The 22141-nt window shown below is 41.7% G+C and overlaps 1 protein-coding gene across 17 annotated transcripts in view; it reads left to right on the top strand.

Moving 5' to 3' along the window:
• The window catches only part of ATP2B3 (ATPase plasma membrane Ca2+ transporting 3), a gene marked incomplete at both ends in the record, with an annotated part of 85331 nt that overhangs the window by 29014 nt on the left and 34176 nt on the right, over positions 1-22141 (top strand). For 10 of the 17 annotated variants that reach the window (XM_083355770.1, XM_083355779.1, XM_083355767.1 and 7 more), the window contains 9 exons: positions 811-852; positions 3672-3836; positions 6027-6241; positions 7654-7896; positions 10544-10785; positions 12853-13087; positions 16759-16938; positions 18188-18275; positions 18493-18599. In XM_083355770.1, coding sequence (XP_083211896.1) covers positions 811-852; positions 3672-3836; positions 6027-6241; positions 7654-7896; positions 10544-10785; positions 12853-13087; positions 16759-16938; positions 18188-18275; positions 18493-18599 — 1517 coding nt within the window. The remainder of the gene's footprint in view (positions 1-810; positions 853-3671; positions 3837-6026; positions 6242-7653; positions 7897-10543; positions 10786-12852; positions 13088-16758; positions 16939-18187; positions 18276-18492; positions 18600-22141) is intronic. The other 7 variants (XM_083355771.1, XM_083355776.1, XM_083355772.1 and 4 more) reach the window with 4 other exon arrangements.

Genomic DNA, 22141 nt, shown 5'->3' with positions numbered 1-22141 from the left:
AGTTGGGCAGCTGATAAATTTTAGTATAATTGTTGTTGAAAAGAAGGAAGTGGATAATTGATCTGGCAACACCAGGGAATATAGAACAGAAGGCAAAGAATTGGAGAAGATCACTAAGTATCAAAACTCAAAATTGAAAGATGATGACATAAACCAGCCAGTGGTTATTGGCACGCTGGGTCCATTCCAAAAAAATTTGGATGGCACTTAGAAAATCAGCACATTGACAACATTTCCATCTTTCAATAGTAAAAGGCCACACTGTTTAGATTCACACATAGAGTATGCTGTCACATTACGACATTCTGGGTTCTTGGAAAGAACCTGTTACATGAGAAGGCCAAAATCAGTTGAGATTCCACCCTTTTTCTTTTTTTACAGGAACTTAAAATTATCCCCACTCTTTTCAATAGATATAGTTCAGTCCGACAAAGCAGTAGATTAAAGACACCAGATTAGGCTCATTTCTTCTAGTTACAGCTATATGTTGCTTGCACCTGCACTAATGATCCTCAGCCATGTGTTCTCCAAATGTGGGACTACAATCCCTGCCCTATCCATCCAGCCATTGGCTGTTGGTTTACAATAATGGAAGCTGCAAACCAATATAATTGGTGGCGATCAGATTGGAAAAGATTGACCATATCCTACAGGGCATAGTGGGAGGAGCTTTACCATGATCCAGGCTCTGCATAGTATGTATGTGTGTTTGAGTGTGTGTGTTTGTGTGTGCGTGTGTGCATGTTGTACTGGTGCTGTGTTGTCTGTTCTCAAGTGTCCTGTGTTTGTCGTTCCCTTTTTCTGTTGTAGGGAAGCAGCAGGATGGGGCAGTGGAGAATAATCAAAACAAAGGTAAATCTTTCCCCATCGTATCTCCTGAGTGCCTACATTTAGTTGGAGGTGCCAGCAATATCAGAAAGACATAACATTCTCCAGAGCTTGATAGTCTACCTCAATATTTTTTTAGTTATACCATAAGTTCTAATGCATTCTTTGTAACATTTTCTCCAATAGTAACAAGACTAGACTTGATGATCTGAGATCAAGATATTTAGAGCTTGTCTATTTATTTATTTTGTTTATATTTCCTGTTTTTTATTTTGCAAATTGTTTCATGGCCTATTAAGCATCTATATATTCCACAACAAACTCTATTTCTCCAAGATTATAGCCCTGAAGATGTTACCTAGATGGATTATAAAAGTCTGCACATGGAAAATGAAACTCAGAGAACCTCTACAACCCATTAGTTAATTAAATGCTATCAAGTTCAGTTCATTTCCTAGGAACTGTAGGAATAAATATGTATCATTTTGACCTGTCTTTTAGCTCTTCCAAGAACATGTCAATCATCCAGTACTAGGACCAAACAAAATACAGCAAACTAGCTTTTATTTAGGGTCATAATATATAGTTAACTTCAGGTGTTTGAATTACATCTTTAGAGGGTGCTGTTGAACCCTAGGATTCTAGGGCATAGTAGCAATTGATATTTGATTGACTGTGAATTTAGTCTTCAGATTTAAATAAAACACTTCTGGTTAAGCAAAGCACAGAAATTTTAAAGAGAAAAAGAAACATGGTGGCTGTTGAGGTTTTGAAGTGGAAATTGATATTGAATAATGCACTTAGGTTAGATTAGTAGATAAGACCTCAATGCATCTTATTCTTTTCAGCCACTGGTCATGCTCACCATAGCTAATAAAGACTGGATTTCAACATCTGGATGCCCACATCCCCACTTGATCTAACATACAGAGTTTAATAAGAGACCTCACTTAAACCTGGATTTTCTAGCAGTTTACAACCTAGAACTAGAGGCATGCAAATGTTTTAGTCAGATTCTATTTTCTTTTCATTTCCGAGCTAAAAGAAATCTGGTTCCATCTACCAGACAATAAAAGAGTTGCTTTGATTAACCAACATTCTCTGTAATATCAGCAGAAAAACAAGATATATGTTATTAAGATGCTATACTAGATGCTATACTATATTATATTTCCTGGACTTTGAACTGCATGTTGAACTTTTTCAACATTGAACCTTTTTGGCAGTAGGCCTGTCAAAAGAGCTTCTTTCCAAGGAAGAATAAAATGCAATATGACTGTTTGAAAAAATAAGCATCTTGTGCAAAACACAGTGTTAGCAAAACTCCTGTTAAAGCATTGGAAAGTAATGGCTATTCAGCCTTAAAAGAGATGAGTGTCTTCTTCAATATATGTTTGTATATTGTATTTCTCTAGGTTCAGTAAGCATTGAATGAATCAGAGAACAGTATGTCCCACCTAAGATGCAAAATTTCTGGACCTATCATGAAAATAAGTTTTGTTCATCCATGGCAGCTGAATGGCTTTTCTGTAACGGGTCCTAATGTTTGTTGAAAATCTCTTTTTCTCTCTCTGGAACTTACATTTCTAGAGCTCACTGGGAAAATCATTGCAGTTAAAACAAACTAAGTTGGTTATAAAGATGTGTTCTATATATTGGAAGAATTTCCATGAAAAGAATGCATGGGAATGATGTCCCAAAGGTGCTTTTTCAAGAGGCATCTGGATTTATTTATTTATTTATTGCTTTCTCTTGAAGACATTTCATTTCTCATCCGAGAAGTTTCTTCAGTTCTGACTGAAATCAGAACTGAAGAAGCTTCTTGGAAGAGAAGTGAAATGTCTTCAAGGAAAAATAAAGAAAGTCCAGTTGCCTCTTGGAAAAGCATCTTTGGGACAACCATGAACTGGATGACTGAGAATCTCCATAGACATGGGAAGGATGGCACTTTTGTTTGATAACTGCTATGCGCATGGATGTAGGTGAAATAGAGGAAGAGCAGTGGTTTAATTACTGATAGTTAAATAAGCCATGGTGATTTAGTCCACAGGTTATAAGTCAAAACCAAATAAAGTCATAACTCATTTGTAGTGGATAAATCCAGGTCACTCTTAATATTAGCAATCAAAATATATTTTACAATAACACCATTTCCCTTAAACAAGTTGCTACATTCAGAAAAAAAAGCACAGAATAGAAAAACACAGCCCTATTATAATGATGTATGATGTTGCCTGGGAACACACTTTATAAAAATCCAGTAATGAATCAGGCAACTTGCAGTAAAAAGTAATTTTGAAAAATTACTGCAGCCCTAACATTGGACAAATTCTCCTTTACCCAATATATCCATTTTGATTATGGCAACAGTTGCAAAATTGCAAAAAGAACAGCAACTTATTATGGCCTTGCTTTTATGCCTTTAATAGAAGACTGAGTTCAAACCTCTTGCTAAGTCATAAGTTTAAAAAAAAAGTACTTTGTTCACTGAGTTACAATTGGCTGGATTCACATTTCACTTTAAACCATAAACCATGGTTTATAAACTGCTCCTGGTATGTCTAGTTTCACGTATCTTGCTAACCCAAATTGAACATCATAGTGGTTTCGTACAAAACATAAATTCAGTTACAGGCAATGAGCAAGTTTTTTTATGGAGATAAATATACTAGGAAATATCTGCCTTATTTTATTTTTTTTGTAGCATACCAGGATGTTGTTTATAAACTGGATGAAGAAAAGTAAAACGCACAGACACAAACAGAAGGGCAAGCATAGTAGCAGAATTGTAACAAAGAGTCCGCAATTCTGGCGAAACCTTATTTGCTTCTTTCTCTCTGCAGCCAAAAAACAGGATGGGGCAGTTGCCATGGAGATGCAACCTCTGAAAAGTGCCGAGGGTGGTGAGATGGAAGAGCGAGAGAAGAAGAAGACCAGTGTGCCCAAAAAAGAGAAATCTGTCTTGCAGGGGAAGCTCACCAAACTGGCTGTTCAAATTGGGAAAGCAGGTATGAGGGCAGTGAGGGGAGCAGGTGCATTGCAGCAATGGTGGACACTTCCCTTTGGAAAGGGAAGTGAGCTTGGAAGCACCATTGCTAATAAATGAATGAATGAATATCCTTGGCTGGGAGAAGGCCAGCTATGCAGTGTGTATGAATCAGGCAAGGATTTTCATTGATTCCATATCAATTATTTCTCCATTGTTACTCCTTGTCAATGTTCTAATTCGGTTTTAACAGTTTTATGATGATAACTTTATTGTCACTTTGAATGTACACCAATCGGCATACATCAAAATGAAATTTCGTTGCATACAGCTCTCAAAGGGTCACCACCTCCGATATATACTTCTTGTTCGTGGCCCGCTCAAATTTCACATTGTCCATTTTAGTCTCTAGGGAGTGAACGATGGCACACAGGACAGATGGAAATGGGGCTCCATGTGGATTAGCCCTCAAATTCGCTTGTATTCTGACAACCTCGCCTTCTTTCCTTTTTCTGATCCTGACTCTTCCACCCTTTCCTTAAAGAGGCCTTGCTTCTTTTCGCCTCTGGAGCACGCTGCTGCCGCCGTCACCAACTCCTCCAAAAGCCTCTCTCTCTTCCTCTGGGCCTGCCAACAGCCTCATCCAGTTCCTTCGCTCCATAAGCTCCAGGTCCTCTCCTCCTCTGCCTCCTCTGGAAAAAGCCCTGATTTGCAATACAATCCATCACTAGGCCAGCAGTCAGATCTTGCTGCTGGTAGAACAAATGCAGCCGCAGCCATTCCAGGCGCCGCCATCTTAGGTCTATAGAGGGATAGAAGGATAATAATAATAATAAACCTTTATTGTCAAAGTACAACATGTGTACATTGAGATTAGCTGAGCCTCCCCCCCCCCCGTGCTCTCTCCCCCCAACACACAGTGACAACAAACCCTCCATCCCACCACACCATGTGAACCAACTACACCACACACCGGCCTCCCAAGTCAATTCTGCATAAGATTATGTCCCATTTAAAAGCCTAACAGCCCACGGATAAAAGCTATTTTTCAGCCTGTTGGTATGGCTGGCTATATTCCTATATCTCCTACCGGAGATGAACTAACCCTGACATTGAAAGCATACTTGGGGTCATGGGAAACCTAATTCATCCTTCTCTCTGCCTTTCAAGAGAAGCATACAGTACACGAAGACTCAGCCATGCCTTAGTCCTTATGAAAGACAGAACTACTGTTATAGTTAAGGCAGCCCAGCTAAGAAGCTGTAATATCAAACAAATAAGGCTATCGTGTAAAGGTGATGTATTTATCTGAATGCTGATTCTTTGTATTTGCCATGTATCTGTTTTATTACTGTATTTAATCTATTTTTTGTTTAGTATTTTATCCTATTTTATTTTACTTGATAACACTGTAAAACTAATCAATTAATAAACTATTTATTAAACGTAAGTCTTTGCACTCAGGAAGATGGAGTGTCTAAATTCATAGTGTTTGGTCGATCATTTTCTGCCGATTAAACTGGAACTTTTGATGCCCAAAGGCTTTGTACCCAGTTTCCCATTATTTATGGTATTAAAAGCCACCTGCTCTTAAATAGGTCTGTCCCTATAGTAGGGAGCAGGGGAGGAAATCCCCTTAAAACCTGGTCCTTTGGTGGAATCAACCTTGTCAAGGTGCCGAGCAGATGCTGCCGAGAAGCTGAATTTCCCATCTCTATGGGATGGAAACAGACACAATGTTATAATGTTACCATGAATCTCTAGTACTCCCTTAGGTTCACATTACAAATATAGTAGAAAGGGGATGAGATTGCTCCTCTTTTCTCTACATACTTGCTTTGTTTCTTTGAGTAGCCTCCCTCAATCGATTGTCCTAAAGATTGAACTTCTTTAACAGGTTTCATTCCTATTCTAGAGACATATGTTGCTGAAAAGAGATATAATCCCGAGGCCATCAGCCTGGAGAAGGCTGTTTAGATAGCAACAACTTCAGTTCACATTTTAACAATGAAAATTTGTGGAATTGACCGAGCCTTGTGCCAAAAGCCCTTTGGGGACTTTTCTTCTCACATTCTGGCTTTTAATACAAAATGTTCTCAAGATGCAAGCTTATTTGCAGGGTGTGTGATTTCACAGATTCAGGTCTTGCTGTCACCTCTGACTGTCTCTTTTCTTCTTCTTCTTCTTTTTTAATTTCGTCCAATCCTGCTAGGGCTGGTGATGTCAGCTATCACAGTCATTATCCTCGTCCTGTATTTCATCATTCAAACCTTTGTTATTGATGGAAAGACGTGGCTGGCCGAGTGCACTCCTGTTTACGTGCAATACTTCGTCAAGTTCTTTATTATCGGGGTCACCGTCCTGGTGGTGGCTGTGCCCGAAGGCTTGCCACTGGCTGTCACTATCTCTTTGGCCTACTCTGTCAAGGTGAGCATTATGTCCTGAGTGCCTTCACTGGTGTTCTCTAAAATACACGGCTGGACCCTTGGCTATGCTCTTGGTGTCATCTATTCCCATAAATGCACTCTGATGGCCATCCCCCTTTGAAGCTCTGATGCAAGTTAACCTAACAGGAAAATCTAAGAAGATTTGCAGACTAGATCACAAGGCAGATCATCACCCATCACCTTCAAAATGATGCACTCATGATTAAGAATCAGCATGCATTTGTCAAGAGCTATTTTCACCAGATTACTGGTTAATTCATTTTCTAAATCAATAATTTCCTTAATAAATTATAGGAATACCAACTTTTGAAGAAGTATCCCTGGTTCAGTGATCAGCAAGCTACTTTAAGCATGGGTGAAATAGGATAATTAGGTAGATTGTCATTAATGGTTAGCTCTCTATTGGATTCTGATCCAACTGGAATAAGATATCATTCCTGGATCTTATGATCTTTAATTTTTGGATTCATAAGTGGGATGGAAAGGCTAAACGGATGCTTATCAAATGTGCAGAGGAGACAAAAGTTTCAGGGATGCCCAACATTTACAGAACACAAATAATATTCAAATAAAACAAAATTATCTTGATAGGTTATAGAAATGAACGTGACAGCATGAAGTGTAACAGAGCAAATTGGAAAATTCTTCAGGAAGGAAACAATAATCAGTCATCCAGATACAGAATGGGCTGTGAAAAAGATCTTAGACTTAGAGGAATTTTATTTTTATTTTTTATTTAGGGCAGACATGTCAAACACAAGGCCCGGGGGCCGGATCCGGCCCACAAAGTGGTTTCATGCGGCCCGCGAAGCCATCCTGGAAACAGGGAGGGAACAGCCCCCACTGCCTTGGCCCTGGCCCAGAGACCCTCAGATCTGTCCCTCTCCTGCCCTGGCCTCCATAGGCACCCTTGAAGCGAACAATGTAGAGCTGGCCACGCCCACCCAGTAGTCCATACGCACTCTAGCCACGCCCACCCAGTAGGCCACGCCCACCCAGCCCCTTGAGGGCAACCACAATGCTGATGCGGCCCTCAATGAAATTGAGTTTGACACCCCTGATTTAGAGTATGGCATCTGCAGAAGTCAAGCATCTTAGAAGAGTTGATTACCAACTGAATATAACAATGTGAAGTGGCTGCCCAAGAGTACAAATGTATATTTTGGCACTTAGAAAGGATCAGGATTTTCAAGGGGGGGCTCTGAATACACTAGGAATTTTGTCCTTTAAATCCTCCAATCCTCCCCCCAAAAATAGACTTGCCCTCGTCTATTCTTGGAACATTATAGGAATGCAAGTGGGTGGGATGCTGGGCCCTAATTTGCTCAATCTTCTCCTTTGGAGAAAAATATGTATAAACTGAAATGTTTGAATCTCTTTTCTTGACTACAGAAAATGATGAAAGACAACAACCTGGTCCGGCATTTGGACGCCTGTGAGACAATGGGCAATGCCACAGCCATCTGCTCGGACAAGACAGGGACCCTTACCACCAATCGCATGACAGTTGTGCAGTCCTACATGGGTGACACTCACTACAGGGAGACACCTGATCCCAGGAGCCTGACATCCAAGACACTGGATCTGCTGGTGCATGCCATTGCCATCAACAGTGCCTATACCACCAAGATACTAGTGAGTAGCAGCCCCTTTGGGGGAGATTCCTTCCTAAGGCTACATTGGGCTAGAAATGCAGTACTATTATGTAACTAGGGAATCTATGGTCCTCAAGATGCTATTGACCTATAACTCCCATTATTATTACCAATGTTGGCTGCAGTCTTGGGAAACGTAGCTGCCTGTGAAATAAATCAGCACATGATAAGCAGGCTAAAGATGTTCAAAAAAATAAGGGTGATATGGGAAGGGGCTAAGACTAACATCTAACATTGGTGTAAAACTAGCTCTGTAATTTGACTTGAAGTGATATTTAAGTTGGGAACAATTAGCAATAAATAAAAAATGCAGACATGAAGAAGAGCTAAAATCCCCAACAGCTGGAATGCTAAGAAGCTGTGCTCTAAGTTTCTGAAGAAAAGCCCAGGTGGAGGAAGATGGCCTCTGGTTAATATTTTGAATGGCAAGCAGGAAAACAGGTGGAGTCTCAGAGAGATGGAACTCACAGAAGAGGGCAGGTTTCTTAAATATCCCCGCAACAGTTCAAGAATATGGAGAAAATCAGATTGGCCATTTAGGAAAAGAAAGCTGAATTCATGCGAAATGGAACTGAAGGTTTTCTGCCTTTAATTCTGGGAGGTGTGGTCCTCCCCCAGGTAGAACTAAAATACAGGTTGGGGGTCTTCCTAGATCAGGGGTAGGCAACCTCGGCTCTTTTATGACTCATGGACTTCAACTCCCAGAATTCCTGAGTCAGCTATGCTGACTCAGGAATTCTGGGAGTTGAAGTCCATGAGTCATAAAAGAGCTGAGGTTGCCTACCCCTGTCCTAGATACTCAGCTCCTGCTTGCAGAGCAGGTGGCAATCTTTGCACAAATCTATATTGTGTGCCAATTGCCCCCATTTCTCTATTGGGAAGGTTCTATTTGCTGTCAGCCGTGCCTTGGATAACTCTTGTCTAGTCCAAGTGGGGACTGCGTGGGGCTGCCCCTGAAGACACCTCACCACTGATCCAAATACAGTCGTGCAAGCAGTTATGGGAGCATCTTGCTATGCCCATGTAACATAACATGGACTTTCAGGTCTGATTGTTACTTATAAAGTGCTTCATGGTACAGAGCCTGATTATTAGTTGAACTGCATGCTTTGGATTACCATCCAGCAAGACAATAATAATAATAATAATAAACCTTTATTGTCAAAGTACAACATGTGTACATTGAGATTAGCTGAGCCTCCCCCGTGCTCTCTCCCCCCAACACACAGTGACAACAAACCCTCCATCCCACACACCACACCAAGATTTAACTGAGTTGGTACCCCACCACTCAGGCGTGGCATCTGGTGGGATTCAGAGATGCGCCTACTCTGTCACCACACCTGCTCTATGGAATAGCATCTCTGGTTCAGAAATTAGAAGAAGAGAGGCTGAACTACATCAAATTCCAGTTTGTCCTAGATAAGTAAGCTTAGCTATTGTTTTTATTTCCTTTGAAGGCTCTAATGAGCTCCAGTTGACAATCAGACCAGTTGTGAGAGCTACTGGATCAGGCCACCATTCAGCAGCATCCACAGAAAGGTCCTGCTACATTGTATTTAAGGAGAACATATGACCACTAACTCTGGAATTACACTACTTGGGATGCAGCTGAATGGAAGCCTTTCCTAGTCTTGGGGCACATGTAGAAAAGATTTCATGTTTGAAGGCATAAGGATGAGCATTGCTAAATTATTTCTAGTCCTGGGACTTACTGCCTGAAGATTGTTGCCCAATTTCCTTCTGATCCAACCAAACTCCAGTGGAGGAAGTCAGCAAAACTTGGAGGAAAGTGAGTGGGATGATAAATCTCTGGTCCTCCAGACGTTGCTGAACTAAAACTTTCATCATCCCTTATGACTCATGGTATTGACAGAAGCTGCTGAAATTGTAAACCAGCAACATCTGAGGACCAACCTCTAGGGGTCTAGGCATACTGGTAGCCTGTGGGCCAGAAGAGTCACGCACACGCCACGCCTACCCCGGCTCTGCAAAGGCAATAATATATTGCAATATGTCAAGATATGTCACGTGATGCGATCAAGTTTGACCTCTGTGGTCTAGGGAGGGTTCCTGATAATCAAGAATCCTAACCTCTTCTGCGAGTTCCGTCTCTTCAGAAAGGGTATCTGTCCAGAATCACATTCCAAATAGGCTACCAAACTGCCATTTTAACAGTTTGTTCTTTCTTTAACAATCCTGGATGAGAATACGGAAAGCTTTTAAAGAGATCTAGACTTCCAAAAGCTCCCTGCTCAGAAGGAGCAATTATTACATCATTTTTTTCTATAGCACAGATATGCCTTAGATCAGGGGTCCCCAACCATGGCCACTTTATGACACATGGACTTCAACTCCCAAAATTCCTCAGCTAGCATGGCTGGCTGAGGAATTCTGGGAGTTGAAGTCCTCAAGTCATAAAGTGGCCAAGGTTGGGGGACCTCTGCCTTAGATTCAAAGCCTATTACAAACCAGAATTCTGGGAGCCAAGAATTTGAGTCAACCAATACACATACACACACACACACACACACACACACACACACACCATGCACACGCTTTTTGGTAGAAAAGTGATGACGTTAGAAGAACTCAATTGGGTGCTTCTTCTTTCTGACCTGCTTCAGCCTCCAGAAAAAGAAGGGGGTCTGCCACGCCAGGTGGGCAATAAGACCGAATGTGCACTGCTGGCCTTTGTGCTTGGTCTGCGACGTGACTACCAGCCTGTCCGTGAGCACATTCCTGAGGAGAAGCTCTACAAGGTTTACACTTTCAATTCTGTCCGAAAATCTATGAGCACCGTCATTTGCATGCCGGATGGTGGCTATCGCCTCTTCAGCAAAGGCGCTTCTGAAATTGTCCTCAAAAAGTGAGTCTGCTCTGCACTGTAAATGGTGAAAGGGACTTTTTCATACAGATAAAGGCTACCGTCTTAAAATGGGCAAGACTATCTCATATTCTGAAACTTGCACCAATTATAAGTGCACTTGGTTCCGTATGTCAATCTTGAAACATTCCCATACATTCTTCTAGGAATTCTCCCAACTGTGTAAAGTCAACCTTGTTATCTGCATGCTATTGAAATCCAAAGAAAGACTTTATTTTAAACTGAGAAGCAGGCTAAAGAAATTTAAATAAATCTGAGTAATAGATTTATTAGGGTTTATTAGCCCAGAGCTTGTATAAAGCTACCTATGTACCACATCTGAGGATACATTTGGAATGGAGATAATCAACAATGAATAAAATGAAAAAAGAGAGAAGCAGCCTAGAACTAAGGAGAAATTTTCTGACAGTTAGAACAATTAATCAGTGGATTAATTGAATGCTCCAACACTGGAAGTTTTTAAGAAGAGACAGGACAGCCATTTGTCTGAAATAGTATAGGGTTTGCTGCCTGAGCAGGGGGTTGGACTAGATGACCTCAAAAATCAGGCAAGAAGGAAGGAGAAGCAGGAACTTATAAATAAGTTTCATCCCTCTCTTCAACTCTTACAATGGTAGTTAATAATAATGTGGTTAAATGCACACCTAGAACAGTGCATGTTGCATCTCTTTTCTGAGAGCTGTATTGGTTGCCAGTTTGCTTTTGAGTCCAGCTCAAGGTTCTGTTTTTTCATGGAACCAGGCTATCTGAGGCACTGCCTCTCCCCAGTTAAATCAGCCTGCCACATTAGATCTGCCAGAGAAGGCATGCTGCGCATACCATCAGCTAGGGACCTACATTTGATGAGGTCCAGAGGTGTGCCTTCTCTGCTGTGGCATCTAACTTATGAAACATTCTTCTCCCCCCCCTCCCCCAAAAAAATAATTAGATTACTTCCATCCTTTTTGATATTCTGGAATGCCCTCCAGACCTGGTTATATTATCAACCCTGGTGCTCCCAGGGAACCAGATATATGCTTAGATGCCTCTATTACTGAGCTGGCTATTTTTATTCCCTCTTTGCCTAGGGTTTGTATCTTTGTTTTTATAATATGTATTGTTAATGTGCTTTTTATACTTCTTTATATCATTGGTTCTTATAAGTGGCTTAACCCACTGTGGACCACCTTTGGTGAGATGGGCAGCTATATACATCTGATTAAAAAAATAAACACATAAACAGAAACACTGTGTGACCGACCACAATCATAAAATCATCAGTCAATTGCAAAAGGCAGCTTTAGTCGGAACAGCTTACATCCTAGGAAGATATCTCTAACCCCATCAAACAATGACATCTGCCTATCCCAGGTCCTTGGGAAGAATGCGAGAGGTGGACAAAAATTCGAAATCCAGTTTAAACATCTGGCTGACTGTGCGACCAACCTTAATAAATTAAACCAGTGTTTCATGAAAACAAGAAAGCAACAGAGCATTATGAAGTTAACAGAGGCAATGCTGGCTTAATTAAAACTGTCAGGGTGATGGCCCTTGGAGAAGCTCTGACATAGCGCAGGAGTCAGAATTAACAGAATTCCTAAACTGAGTTTTCATTTCTCTTGACCTGTCTTTAGCTACCATTACAGCCTTTTGCAGAGATTTCTTTATAAAAGAGTCAATTTGGTATGGTGGGTAAAGCCTCAAGCTAAAAACTCCTCCTAGCTTACACAAAAAAATGGGCAGCTGGGTTACCTTGGGCCAATCACTCTTTCTGAGCCCTAAGAAAGAAGCAAGGGCAAACCACTAAAGAAAATCTTGCCCAGAAAACTGCAGGAACTATCTCAGGCAGTCACCAGGAATCAATAATGGCTCAGAGGAACAACATTTTTTTTCTTTATCAAAATGAACCAATTTTGAAAAGTTACTGTCTTTAATAAACAACCTGGATAAATGAGTCATTGCATACCTTGCATGGCAGAACTGGTACCAAAGCAGAAAGGATTCTGTATAAACTTCATTTGGTGTATGTGTGTATATATATGTGTGTGTGTGTGTGTATCCCTCTCACAGGTGCACAAATGTTCTAAATAGCAATGGAGAGCTTCGTGTCTTCCGGCCCAGGGACCGAGACGAAATGGTAAAAAAAGTGATTGAGCCCATGGCATGTGATGGCCTGCGAACTATCTGCATAGCCTACCGTGACTTTCCAGCAGGGAAGGAGCCTGACTGGGATAATGAGAATGATATTGTGATAGACCTGACCTGCATTGCTGTGGTGGGGATTGAGGATCCTGTGCGACCAGAGGTAATGGCTGGATAGAGGTGGATTTTCTCGGAACAAACCTACCTTTGTGCCCCTTTCCTAGTCCCACCCTAGTGGGTTTTTTTTGTTTTGTATTGTTTTGTTTAGGGGGGGTGTTGAGATAGGTGAATTCAACTCTAGGCTTCCAATCCCCCATTTCTTCCCAATGACTGATCAAAGCTGAAATATTTTCATTTTTATTTTTTATTTTAATTCCATTTATATCCCGCCCTTCTCCGAAGACTCAGGGCGGCTTACAAGCTTAGCAGTAGCAGTAGCCTTCATTCTATGTATATGCCTGCTTATTAGGGCTTTCACACAACCCCCAAGCGGCATTATTACAAAGTCAGCTTAATTGCCCCCAACAATCTGGGTCCTCATTTTACCTACCTCGGAAGGATGGAAGGCTGAGTCAACCTTGAGCCTGGTGGGGATGCGAACCTGCACTAATAGGACAGGGCTATGGGTTCTGTTGGCTGATAAGATCTTGACAGACTTGAACAATGGGCCCTATCCAACCAAATGAAATTTAATGTGGAGAAAAGCAAGGCTTTACACCTAGGCAAGAAAAACCAAAGATAAAAGTACAGATTAGGCGAAACCTGGCTCAAAGATATGAGGGACCTTTGGAGTTCTAGTGGATGCTCACTTAAACATGAGCCAGCAGTGTGCGGCAGCAGCCAAAAAAGCTAATACAATCCTTGGTTGTATAAACAGAGGCAAGATCCCACGAAGTACAGTATTAGTACTGCTTTATAAAACCTTTGTAAGAATACTGCATCCAGATTTTCTCACCACCTTACAAAAAAGAGGTTGAGACTTTGTGAAATGTGCAGAAAAGAACAACTAGCGTGATGAAAAGCCTGGAGACTAAACATATGAAGCATGGTTGTAGGAACCGGGTATGGCTAGTCTAGAGAAAAGAAGGACTAGGGGTGATATGACAGCAGTATTCCAGCATTTGAGGGGCTGCCACAAAGAAAAGGGGGTCAACTTATTTTTGCAAAGCACCAGAAGGCAGGACAAGAAACAATGTATGGAAACTAATTGAGAGAAGGAATTAACGAGAAACTTCCTAACAGTGAGGACAATTAACCAGTGGAACAGCTTTGCCTTCAGAAGTTGTGGGTGTTTCAGAGAAGAGACTGAACAGCCACTTATCTCAAATTATATAGGGTCTCCCGTTTGAGCAGGGGGTTGGAGTAGAAGACCTCCAAGGTCCCTTCCAGCTCTAGTCTGATTAAAATGATGGCAAAATGATGGTATAGGGCAGGGGTAGGCAACCTCGGCTCTTTTACGACTCATGGACTTCAACTCCCAGAATTCCTGAGTCAGCTATGCTGACTCAGGAATTCTGGGAGTTGAAGTCCATGAGTCGTAAAAGAGCCGAGGTTGCCTATCCCTGGTATAGGGTCTCCTGCTTGAGCAGAGGGTTGAACTAGAAAATCTCCAATGTCTCTTCCAACTCTGTTATTATGTTATTCTGCTTTCAGCAGCTACTATGGCCTAGCGGATAGATTGGTGGATTTGGATCCAAAGAGAATTTTGCCAAACACACAGAGCTGCTTCAGTTCTGTAATATAGATAAAGTCAGAGTTGTGTAGAACAGGGCTTTTCAACCAGTGGTACGGGTACCACCTGTGGTACATTGGCACCTGGCATGTGGTACGTGACCATTCTAGAAAAGTGGTAGCGGGGGAGGGAAATGAGCTGAACCGGTGGCAGCACCGCACAAGCCTGAGTGAGACATGGCTGGAGCTGCAGGGCTGTCAGGGCTCAGCGGAAGCCCCAGGATCAGTGCTTCTTTCCAGCTGACCGGTGCTTCTTCGGGGCTGTCAGGGCTCAGTGGAAATGCCAGGATCAGTGCCAGGCTCCAGCTGGTGCTCGGCGCTGATCCTGGTGCTTCTGCTGAGCCCTGAAGAAGCGCCAATCAGCTGGAAAGCAGCATTGATCCTGGCACTTCTGCTGAGCCTAGAAGAAGTGCCAATCAACTGGAATGTTGCAGCATCTCCAGGGTCTTGTGATTTATATTCAGACACTTGGCAACTGAAAACCTCGGACAGGAAGAAGAGCGCTGCCAGGTGGGCAGGCAGGTGTCTTGCTCGGCTGTGGCTTGGGGGGCACTTTTTTCAGTGCCATTGTAACTTCGAACAGTCACTAAGCAAACTGTTGTAAGTCAAGGACTACCTGTACTTCATCTCTTTTTTTCCTTTTTTTTGTCATCAAGTTTTTGCTAGGTGACTGGTGGTACTTGGGTACTGCCATATCCTAAAAGTGGTACAATGAGTGAAAGGTTGAAAAGCCCTGGTGTAGAAATAGAAAAAGGGGGAATCATGTTTTTAATCCTTTGGCTGCGAAGACAAGTTTGGCAAAGCCTAGTGCATTTTTAGAAGCCAGAGAGAAGCTGGGGAAGCTTCTGGCTAGATCCACTGGGGTTTCTGCGCTAAATAACAGCTCCCCCCCCCCTTTTGCTAGCACTAGTAAAATAAGCATAATTGCTTCAGCTTTTTAAAAGACATGAAGCACTTTACATGATAAAATATTTGGATGTTAGTGCAGAAAACAAAGAACTAAGACATACATTTTAATTATCCTGTGCAAAGAAGTATTTTTGTTATTTTGTGTGAAAATAAGATAAAGCTTTGCATCATGGATGGGCAACATGATTAAATACAGTGAAGCCAATGAATAGTTTTCTTTCAATATGTACATATATAGATAGATTGTTTTTATCCTCAGTATAATGACAATGAATTTCAACAAATCTGGCCTTAGGATAAAGCTTTTTAAGATGAAGAATATGTTTCCTATGCAGGATTGTGTCCTCCTGAGCACTGAGCATTGTAACTGTGACATAATATTAGGATATATGTCTATGGAGATTCTCAGTCATCCAGGTCATAGTTATCCCAAAGAGGCAACTGGTCTTCCTTGTTTTTTTCTGAAGACGTTTCACTTCTCGTGACAGAAGCTTCTTCAGCTCCTACTGGATGATGGGGAAGGATTTATACTCCTTGCAGACTCAGGTGATCCTGACGACACAGATAAACCTCCAGGTGCCTCAACGACTCTCTAAAACAGGGGAGTCAAACTGCTGGCCCGCGGGCCGGACTCATCATCCAGAAGCCACGCCCACCCTATTGCCGTCACGTGACATCACGAGTTTGACATGTCTGCTCTAAAAGAATACAAATGACCGGCTGTCTGCAAGGAGTATAAATCCTTCCATTCCCCAATCAGAGCTGAAAAGGCTTTTTGGATGAGAAGTGAAACATCTTCAAAAGGAAAACCAGGAAGTCCAGTTGCCTTGTGAAAAAGCATCTTTGCGATCAGCATATATGTTTAGATATGTCTTAGCAACCTGAATGACAAAAGCAAAAGTATGATGAAGCTGTCCACTTTTATTTTAAAGAAAAAGACTGGGTTATGATTTGGGGTTTTTTCCCTGGCTTCTACTTTCCCCACATTTGCTAGATGCTTTGGGGGTGAAAGAGGGATTAACTGATGACTTTGGATATGAATCCAGCAAGGAAATCTGATTATGTTTTGGAAATGTAAAGCTGAGATTCCCAATCTGGATATCAGATTTAATACTGAGGTGGAAAACCAAGAAGCACGCTATGTTATGAGCAATCAATGTCTTTAATTAGATATGCCATGTGTCCATTTTCCAGGTGCCAGAGGCCATCCGCAAGTGCCAGCGTGCTGGCATCACTGTCCGTATGGTGACAGGAGACAACATCAACACGGCTCGGGCTATTGCTGCCAAATGTGGCATCATCCAACCAGGGGAGGACTTCTTGTGTCTGGAGGGAAAGGACTTCAACCGAAGGATCCGCAACGAGAAGGGAGAGGTATCAAAGAAGCTGTTTTAAGTTTTTGGAAAGGTGCAACTCCTGCAATTCCAAAGTCAGGGAGATAAGTTCTGAAATAGTAGCTTTCCTCCTAAAAGGGCTTACTCAAATGGAAGTTCATTTGGAGATAAGGAAGAGGATCCCCCTAAACAAGAAACCCTCAATTTGAACAAATCTCAGTTTTTCATGAACCCCAATCATTAGGAACATTCTGAACACTCTTCACCTTTTTTTAAAAAAAAATCCCCACAAACAAAAAGTTGTCATACCAGAGGGAAAGCTCTGTTCCTTTTTACTGATTGCCAAGCTATTCCTAGACTACCTATGTCAGGGGTAAACCTCGGCTCTTTTATGACTCATGGACTTCAACTCCCAGAATTCCTGAGCCAGCCAAGCTGGCTCAGGAATTCTGGGAGTTGAAGTCCATGAGTCATAAAAGAACTAAGGTTGCCTACCCCTGACCTATGTCATTCAACAGTATATGAGAAAGGATGTCACTCTTCTTACCTTCCATACTGTAATCGGCAAAAAATGACGATGAGTGTCAAAACTGGGAAAAACTGCGTAAGTCTCAGCCCTGTTTGGAGAAAGGCCACAGCCCAAAATTTGTATGCAGAAAATAGGTCCACTCCATCCAGAGAGTATGGAGGGCAGGGGAAGATCTATTGCCAAAAACTAAAGAACGTATATAATGAATGGCCATAATTTCCAGACCAAGCACTTATAGCACCTCCAGAGTATTACCCGGCCATCCTAAAAGTGATATAAAGCCTGATTGCATTATTCTGGCTAATGATGGTTGGATGGCTCCAGAAGGTGCTATAAATTGACAGTGCAGAAATGAGCTAAGGCAACTTCCTATTGTTCTCTTGTACTACACATGAAAGGTAAAGGTTCCCCCGCACATGCGTGCTAGTCGTTTCCAACTCTAGGGGCCAGTGCTCATCTCCGTTTCAAAGCCGAAGAGGCAGTGCTTGTCCGAGGATGTCTCCGTGGTCATGTGGCCGGCATGACTAGACGCCAAAGGCGCACGGAATGCTGTTACCTTCCCACCATAGTGGTCCCTATTTTTCTACTTGCATTTTACGTGCTTTCGAACTGCTAGGTTGGCAGAAGCTGGGACGAGTAGCAGGCGCTAACTCTGCAATGCAGCACTCGGGATTTGACCCGCCAAACTGCCGATCTTCTGATTGACAAGCTCAGCATCCTAACCCACTGAACTACACATACTACCTCTCTATGTTTATAGATAGAACAAGAACGTATTGATAAAATCTGGCCAAAGCTGCGTGTTCTGGCTCGATCCTCACCTACCGATAAGCACACCCTGGTGAAAGGTAAGATACCACCAATCTCTTCGTCCTCGGTCAAAATGGGGTGGTGGGGACCAGAATTCCCAGGATTTGGATTTATTTACCTGTTCCAAATCAAACTCCAGATATGCAGCCCAGAATGTCTCTGAAAGCATGTCCACCTAAAGGTGCAAACAGCCCTGGGATGTGTTTGGACGGTAGCCCACTCGCCACTAGCTAACTCACATTCTTGACCTTCAAGGCATCATTGACAGCACTATTGGGGACCAGCGCCAGGTAGTCGCTGTCACTGGGGATGGAACGAACGATGGACCCGCGCTCAAGAAGGCCGATGTGGGCTTTGCCATGGTAAGAGGAGTTGAACTGAATTCCCTCCCCTGTGTCCACAGGGACATCCACTTCACAGGGAACTAGGGTGAAGAAAAACATAATATAAAAAGAGAGCTCACAGCATGTCCTTCATCTGTGGGATGAGCCCAGCATCCTCCTGGCGTCGCAGCTGCAATGACAGATGTACGTACTAGTTAACTCAAAGCTGGCCTGGCCGCCATCAGTCCTTCCTCTCCCCTGTGCTTGGTACAGGCGGTCTGCCTTTTAAAAAAAGCAAGCAAACGCTGTATGTATGATTATCTGCTTATTGCCATTTTCATGGAAATGAATACAAATTGCATGAGGGACCAGGGGGGCGAGGGAGGTGCCAGGGAGACATCATAGACATGAGTTAATGTTGCTTGCATAAGCAATTTCTGCAGATTTGCAGGGGGTTTTTTTCTTCAGGATTTGACCTTGCAGATGAGCAGGTGACCTTGAACTGAAAAGAGAGGGCCCAAATCCAATGTAGCCTGCTACTCTGTATCAGCATTGATGCCAAAGTTATGAATTAGATGGATTAAATCCAATTTAAGGCCCTCAGCCATGGGAAACTATTAGCTAATTTGAATGTCAACCAATACTTGGAGCTGAAACTTTTAAAAAGCATTAATGACTATGAGCTCAATGACACCATTGCACCCCATTCCTACTGACCGTCAAAACAGTTCTTGATAAGCAGTAGCCAGTCTGCAATACAAAAGAGGAAAGATTGGAAAGTGTAGCTCTGTAGTTGTTGTTTTTTTCAGATCAGGAGCTGTGGTGTCATTTGCAAAATAAATGCTGGTCCCTCCTTTCTCTGCCAAGTAAGCGAGCTGATAACAAGCATTTCAGAATTTCTTATTCTTTTGTGCCAGATATTCATACAGGAAGTCAAAAGAATAAACAGGGCAAGTGTTTATGAGATGTTTCTTTTCTTGCATGGGATGTCTACTTCAAACTGGATCCTTTGCAAATTATTTAGAAATCTAGCAAAAACCCCTAAAAGTTTATTTCAACCAGCTGAAGAACTTAGTTTTTTTTAAAAAAAAAAGTCAGAATATGTTATCAGCTGAACCAATTCTATGGGAAACGAGCACCACTGATTTCAACTGAGTTTAGTCTGAGGTAAGTATGGATAGAAATACATACTTCATTGGATATAAAGAAGTACATACTTCATTGGATATAAAGAAGTACATACTTCATTGGATATAAAGTTGTTGTCTATTCATGGTCAATATGAGCTTATGTAGTTCCAAATTTACCACTTTACTCATGAGTGCTGAGTGAATATATTCAGAATTAACAAGATTCCAATGCTCTCTGAGGCCTTTATTGATCTTTTTCATTGGTTGATTAATGGTATGTGAAAAGACCTTGGTATAATGGGAAACAAGAGACTCCATAGCTGGGTACTGGGAGGGACAAGAGGCTCAGAAAAAAACCCCTCCCTAGCTTCTGAGGTTTTAAAAGAGATGGCAGGAGAATTGATACTTGCAAGATTCTGTTAAGTTAGCTTTACAATTAAGGCTGACTGTGTCACAACTTTGTACATACTGTATATCGCATCCCAGCAGTCTATGCTAACAATGCTTTAGGATAGTTTCATTTAGGGCTGGGTTGAAAACAGTTGCCTTATTTGTATACAAGAACAAAACATCAACATCCAGTTGCCTTATTTGTATACGAGAACAAAACATCAACATCCCCGCTCTGATTTGTCTTTATGATATTGTGACCTGATTGACTATACATTGATGCTGTGACACCGTCATGTAAGTTCTAGGAATTCTGACTGAAATCTCTAAGCTAAAAAGAGGTACAAACATTTTTATTTGTTTTAAGGTTCCAAAAAGGCTGCTGACTGAGAACTGTGATAAATAGGAAGTTGGGAGGCAGTAACTTATTCCAGGAATTATTATTATTTTTTTGGTTATTATATATTTATAACTCACTCCTAGACAGGATCAGCAGTAAAGACATGTTGTTGTTAGTTGTGAAGTCGTGTCCGACCCATCGCGACCCTATGGACAATGTTCCTAAAGACATAGAAATCTTCTAAATCTGATCCCTGGTATGCCAAAACAACAATAATGACACTGTTTCTTCCCCTCTTATGAAAGTGAATTGATAGTATCTCAGAAAGGGGTCAAGATTGGAATTTTAGCAGACATTTATTTTTATTGGGGGATTTTTTTAGTGGGCATTTAAACTATCAGTGCAAAATATCATGCCAAAGGTCATCAACACCTGTAGACTAGTTTATTTTCCTGGGATTTAGAATAATCTCTTTAAATAGGATTCATCTATATTTTGTACATGAAAAGGAATTCCCAGTAAAAATGCCAGGAGTAACTTTAATTTTTATTAGTTTTTTTAATCCCACCTTTATTACTTTATAATTACCTCAAAGTGGCAAATATACATAAAACTCCTTCCTCCTCCAATTTACCACACCATAACAACCCTATGGAGTGGGCTGGGCTGAGGGAGAATGACTAGCCCAAAGTCACCCAGCTGGCTTTCATGCCTAAAGCAGTATATTAAAGTATATATTATGCTGTGTGGTTGTTCTTTGGAGAGGTGAAATAGTTTGATACAACACTTTATTTTCCAGTCCACTGAACAACTGTACCTTTTCACTTGACAAATAGGCTCCAGGAAATTAAGCCCTTAGGAGATCATAAGATGAATGATGAAGGAGAATTTGTGTAGTTGCCCAGCAGATCTTTCTTCTCTGCGTCTTTCTTCCCATTTCACTTAGCCTGATAAAAATGTTTGGGGAAACGCAAAAACATGCGGACATTTTTGTGCTATATTATTTGGTCCTGATTTCTTTAGTGACTAGAAATTCTCCAAAATGCCAGTAGGCTTTTTTCCCCCCCCCTTTTGCAGAATTGTCTGAATTCTCAACTCATTAGTACAAAACATATCAGATTAGGAAGAAAGAGTGATATGGAAACATTTCAGGTGGGGGACAATGAAAAACATTCCTGAAGTGTTTTAGTGGCAACTGTTGAAAGCTTTCAAAACTATCTTATACTAGGATCACTTTGAGAAATACTCAAGGAAATAGAATTTCTGTAATTACCATATAGCAGGGCTAGGCAATTTAGTGGGACTGTAGAAGTAACCCTTGAGAATCAGATGCTGTGTAGCTGCACAATACCAGAAACAGACCAGCTGGTGGGGGGGGGTCAAGAAGGCTTGAAGGAACCAGGCTGACTGCATTGGTAGTGGATGTGGGTTTTAATGTTGACTTTAATTTGTTTTGAGTGGGGTGAGGGGAGTTGGTGGGTATATAGGAATGGCATGGACCTGGAACAAAGGGAATGGAGAACTTGGGGGAGGGAGAGAGGAGAGGGAAGGTGGTATGATTGAAACTGGGATATGCAGGGGTAGATATCTTAGGAGGTGACTATACTTATAGGTGTTGTGAATGCTGATCTCTTAGCAGCTTTTAGTACCATTAAGCATGGTGTTCTTCTAGACCAGGGCTTTTCAACCAGTGGTACGGGTACCACCTGTGGTACATTGGC

This window comes from Vipera ursinii, assembly GCF_947247035.1.
Source record: "Vipera ursinii genome assembly, chromosome: 2".
In the NCBI taxonomy this organism is placed as follows: domain Eukaryota; kingdom Metazoa; phylum Chordata; class Lepidosauria; order Squamata; family Viperidae; genus Vipera; species Vipera ursinii.
The sequence above is the reverse complement of the archived record's forward strand: the minus strand, read 5'-3'. Positions and strand labels throughout refer to the sequence as shown.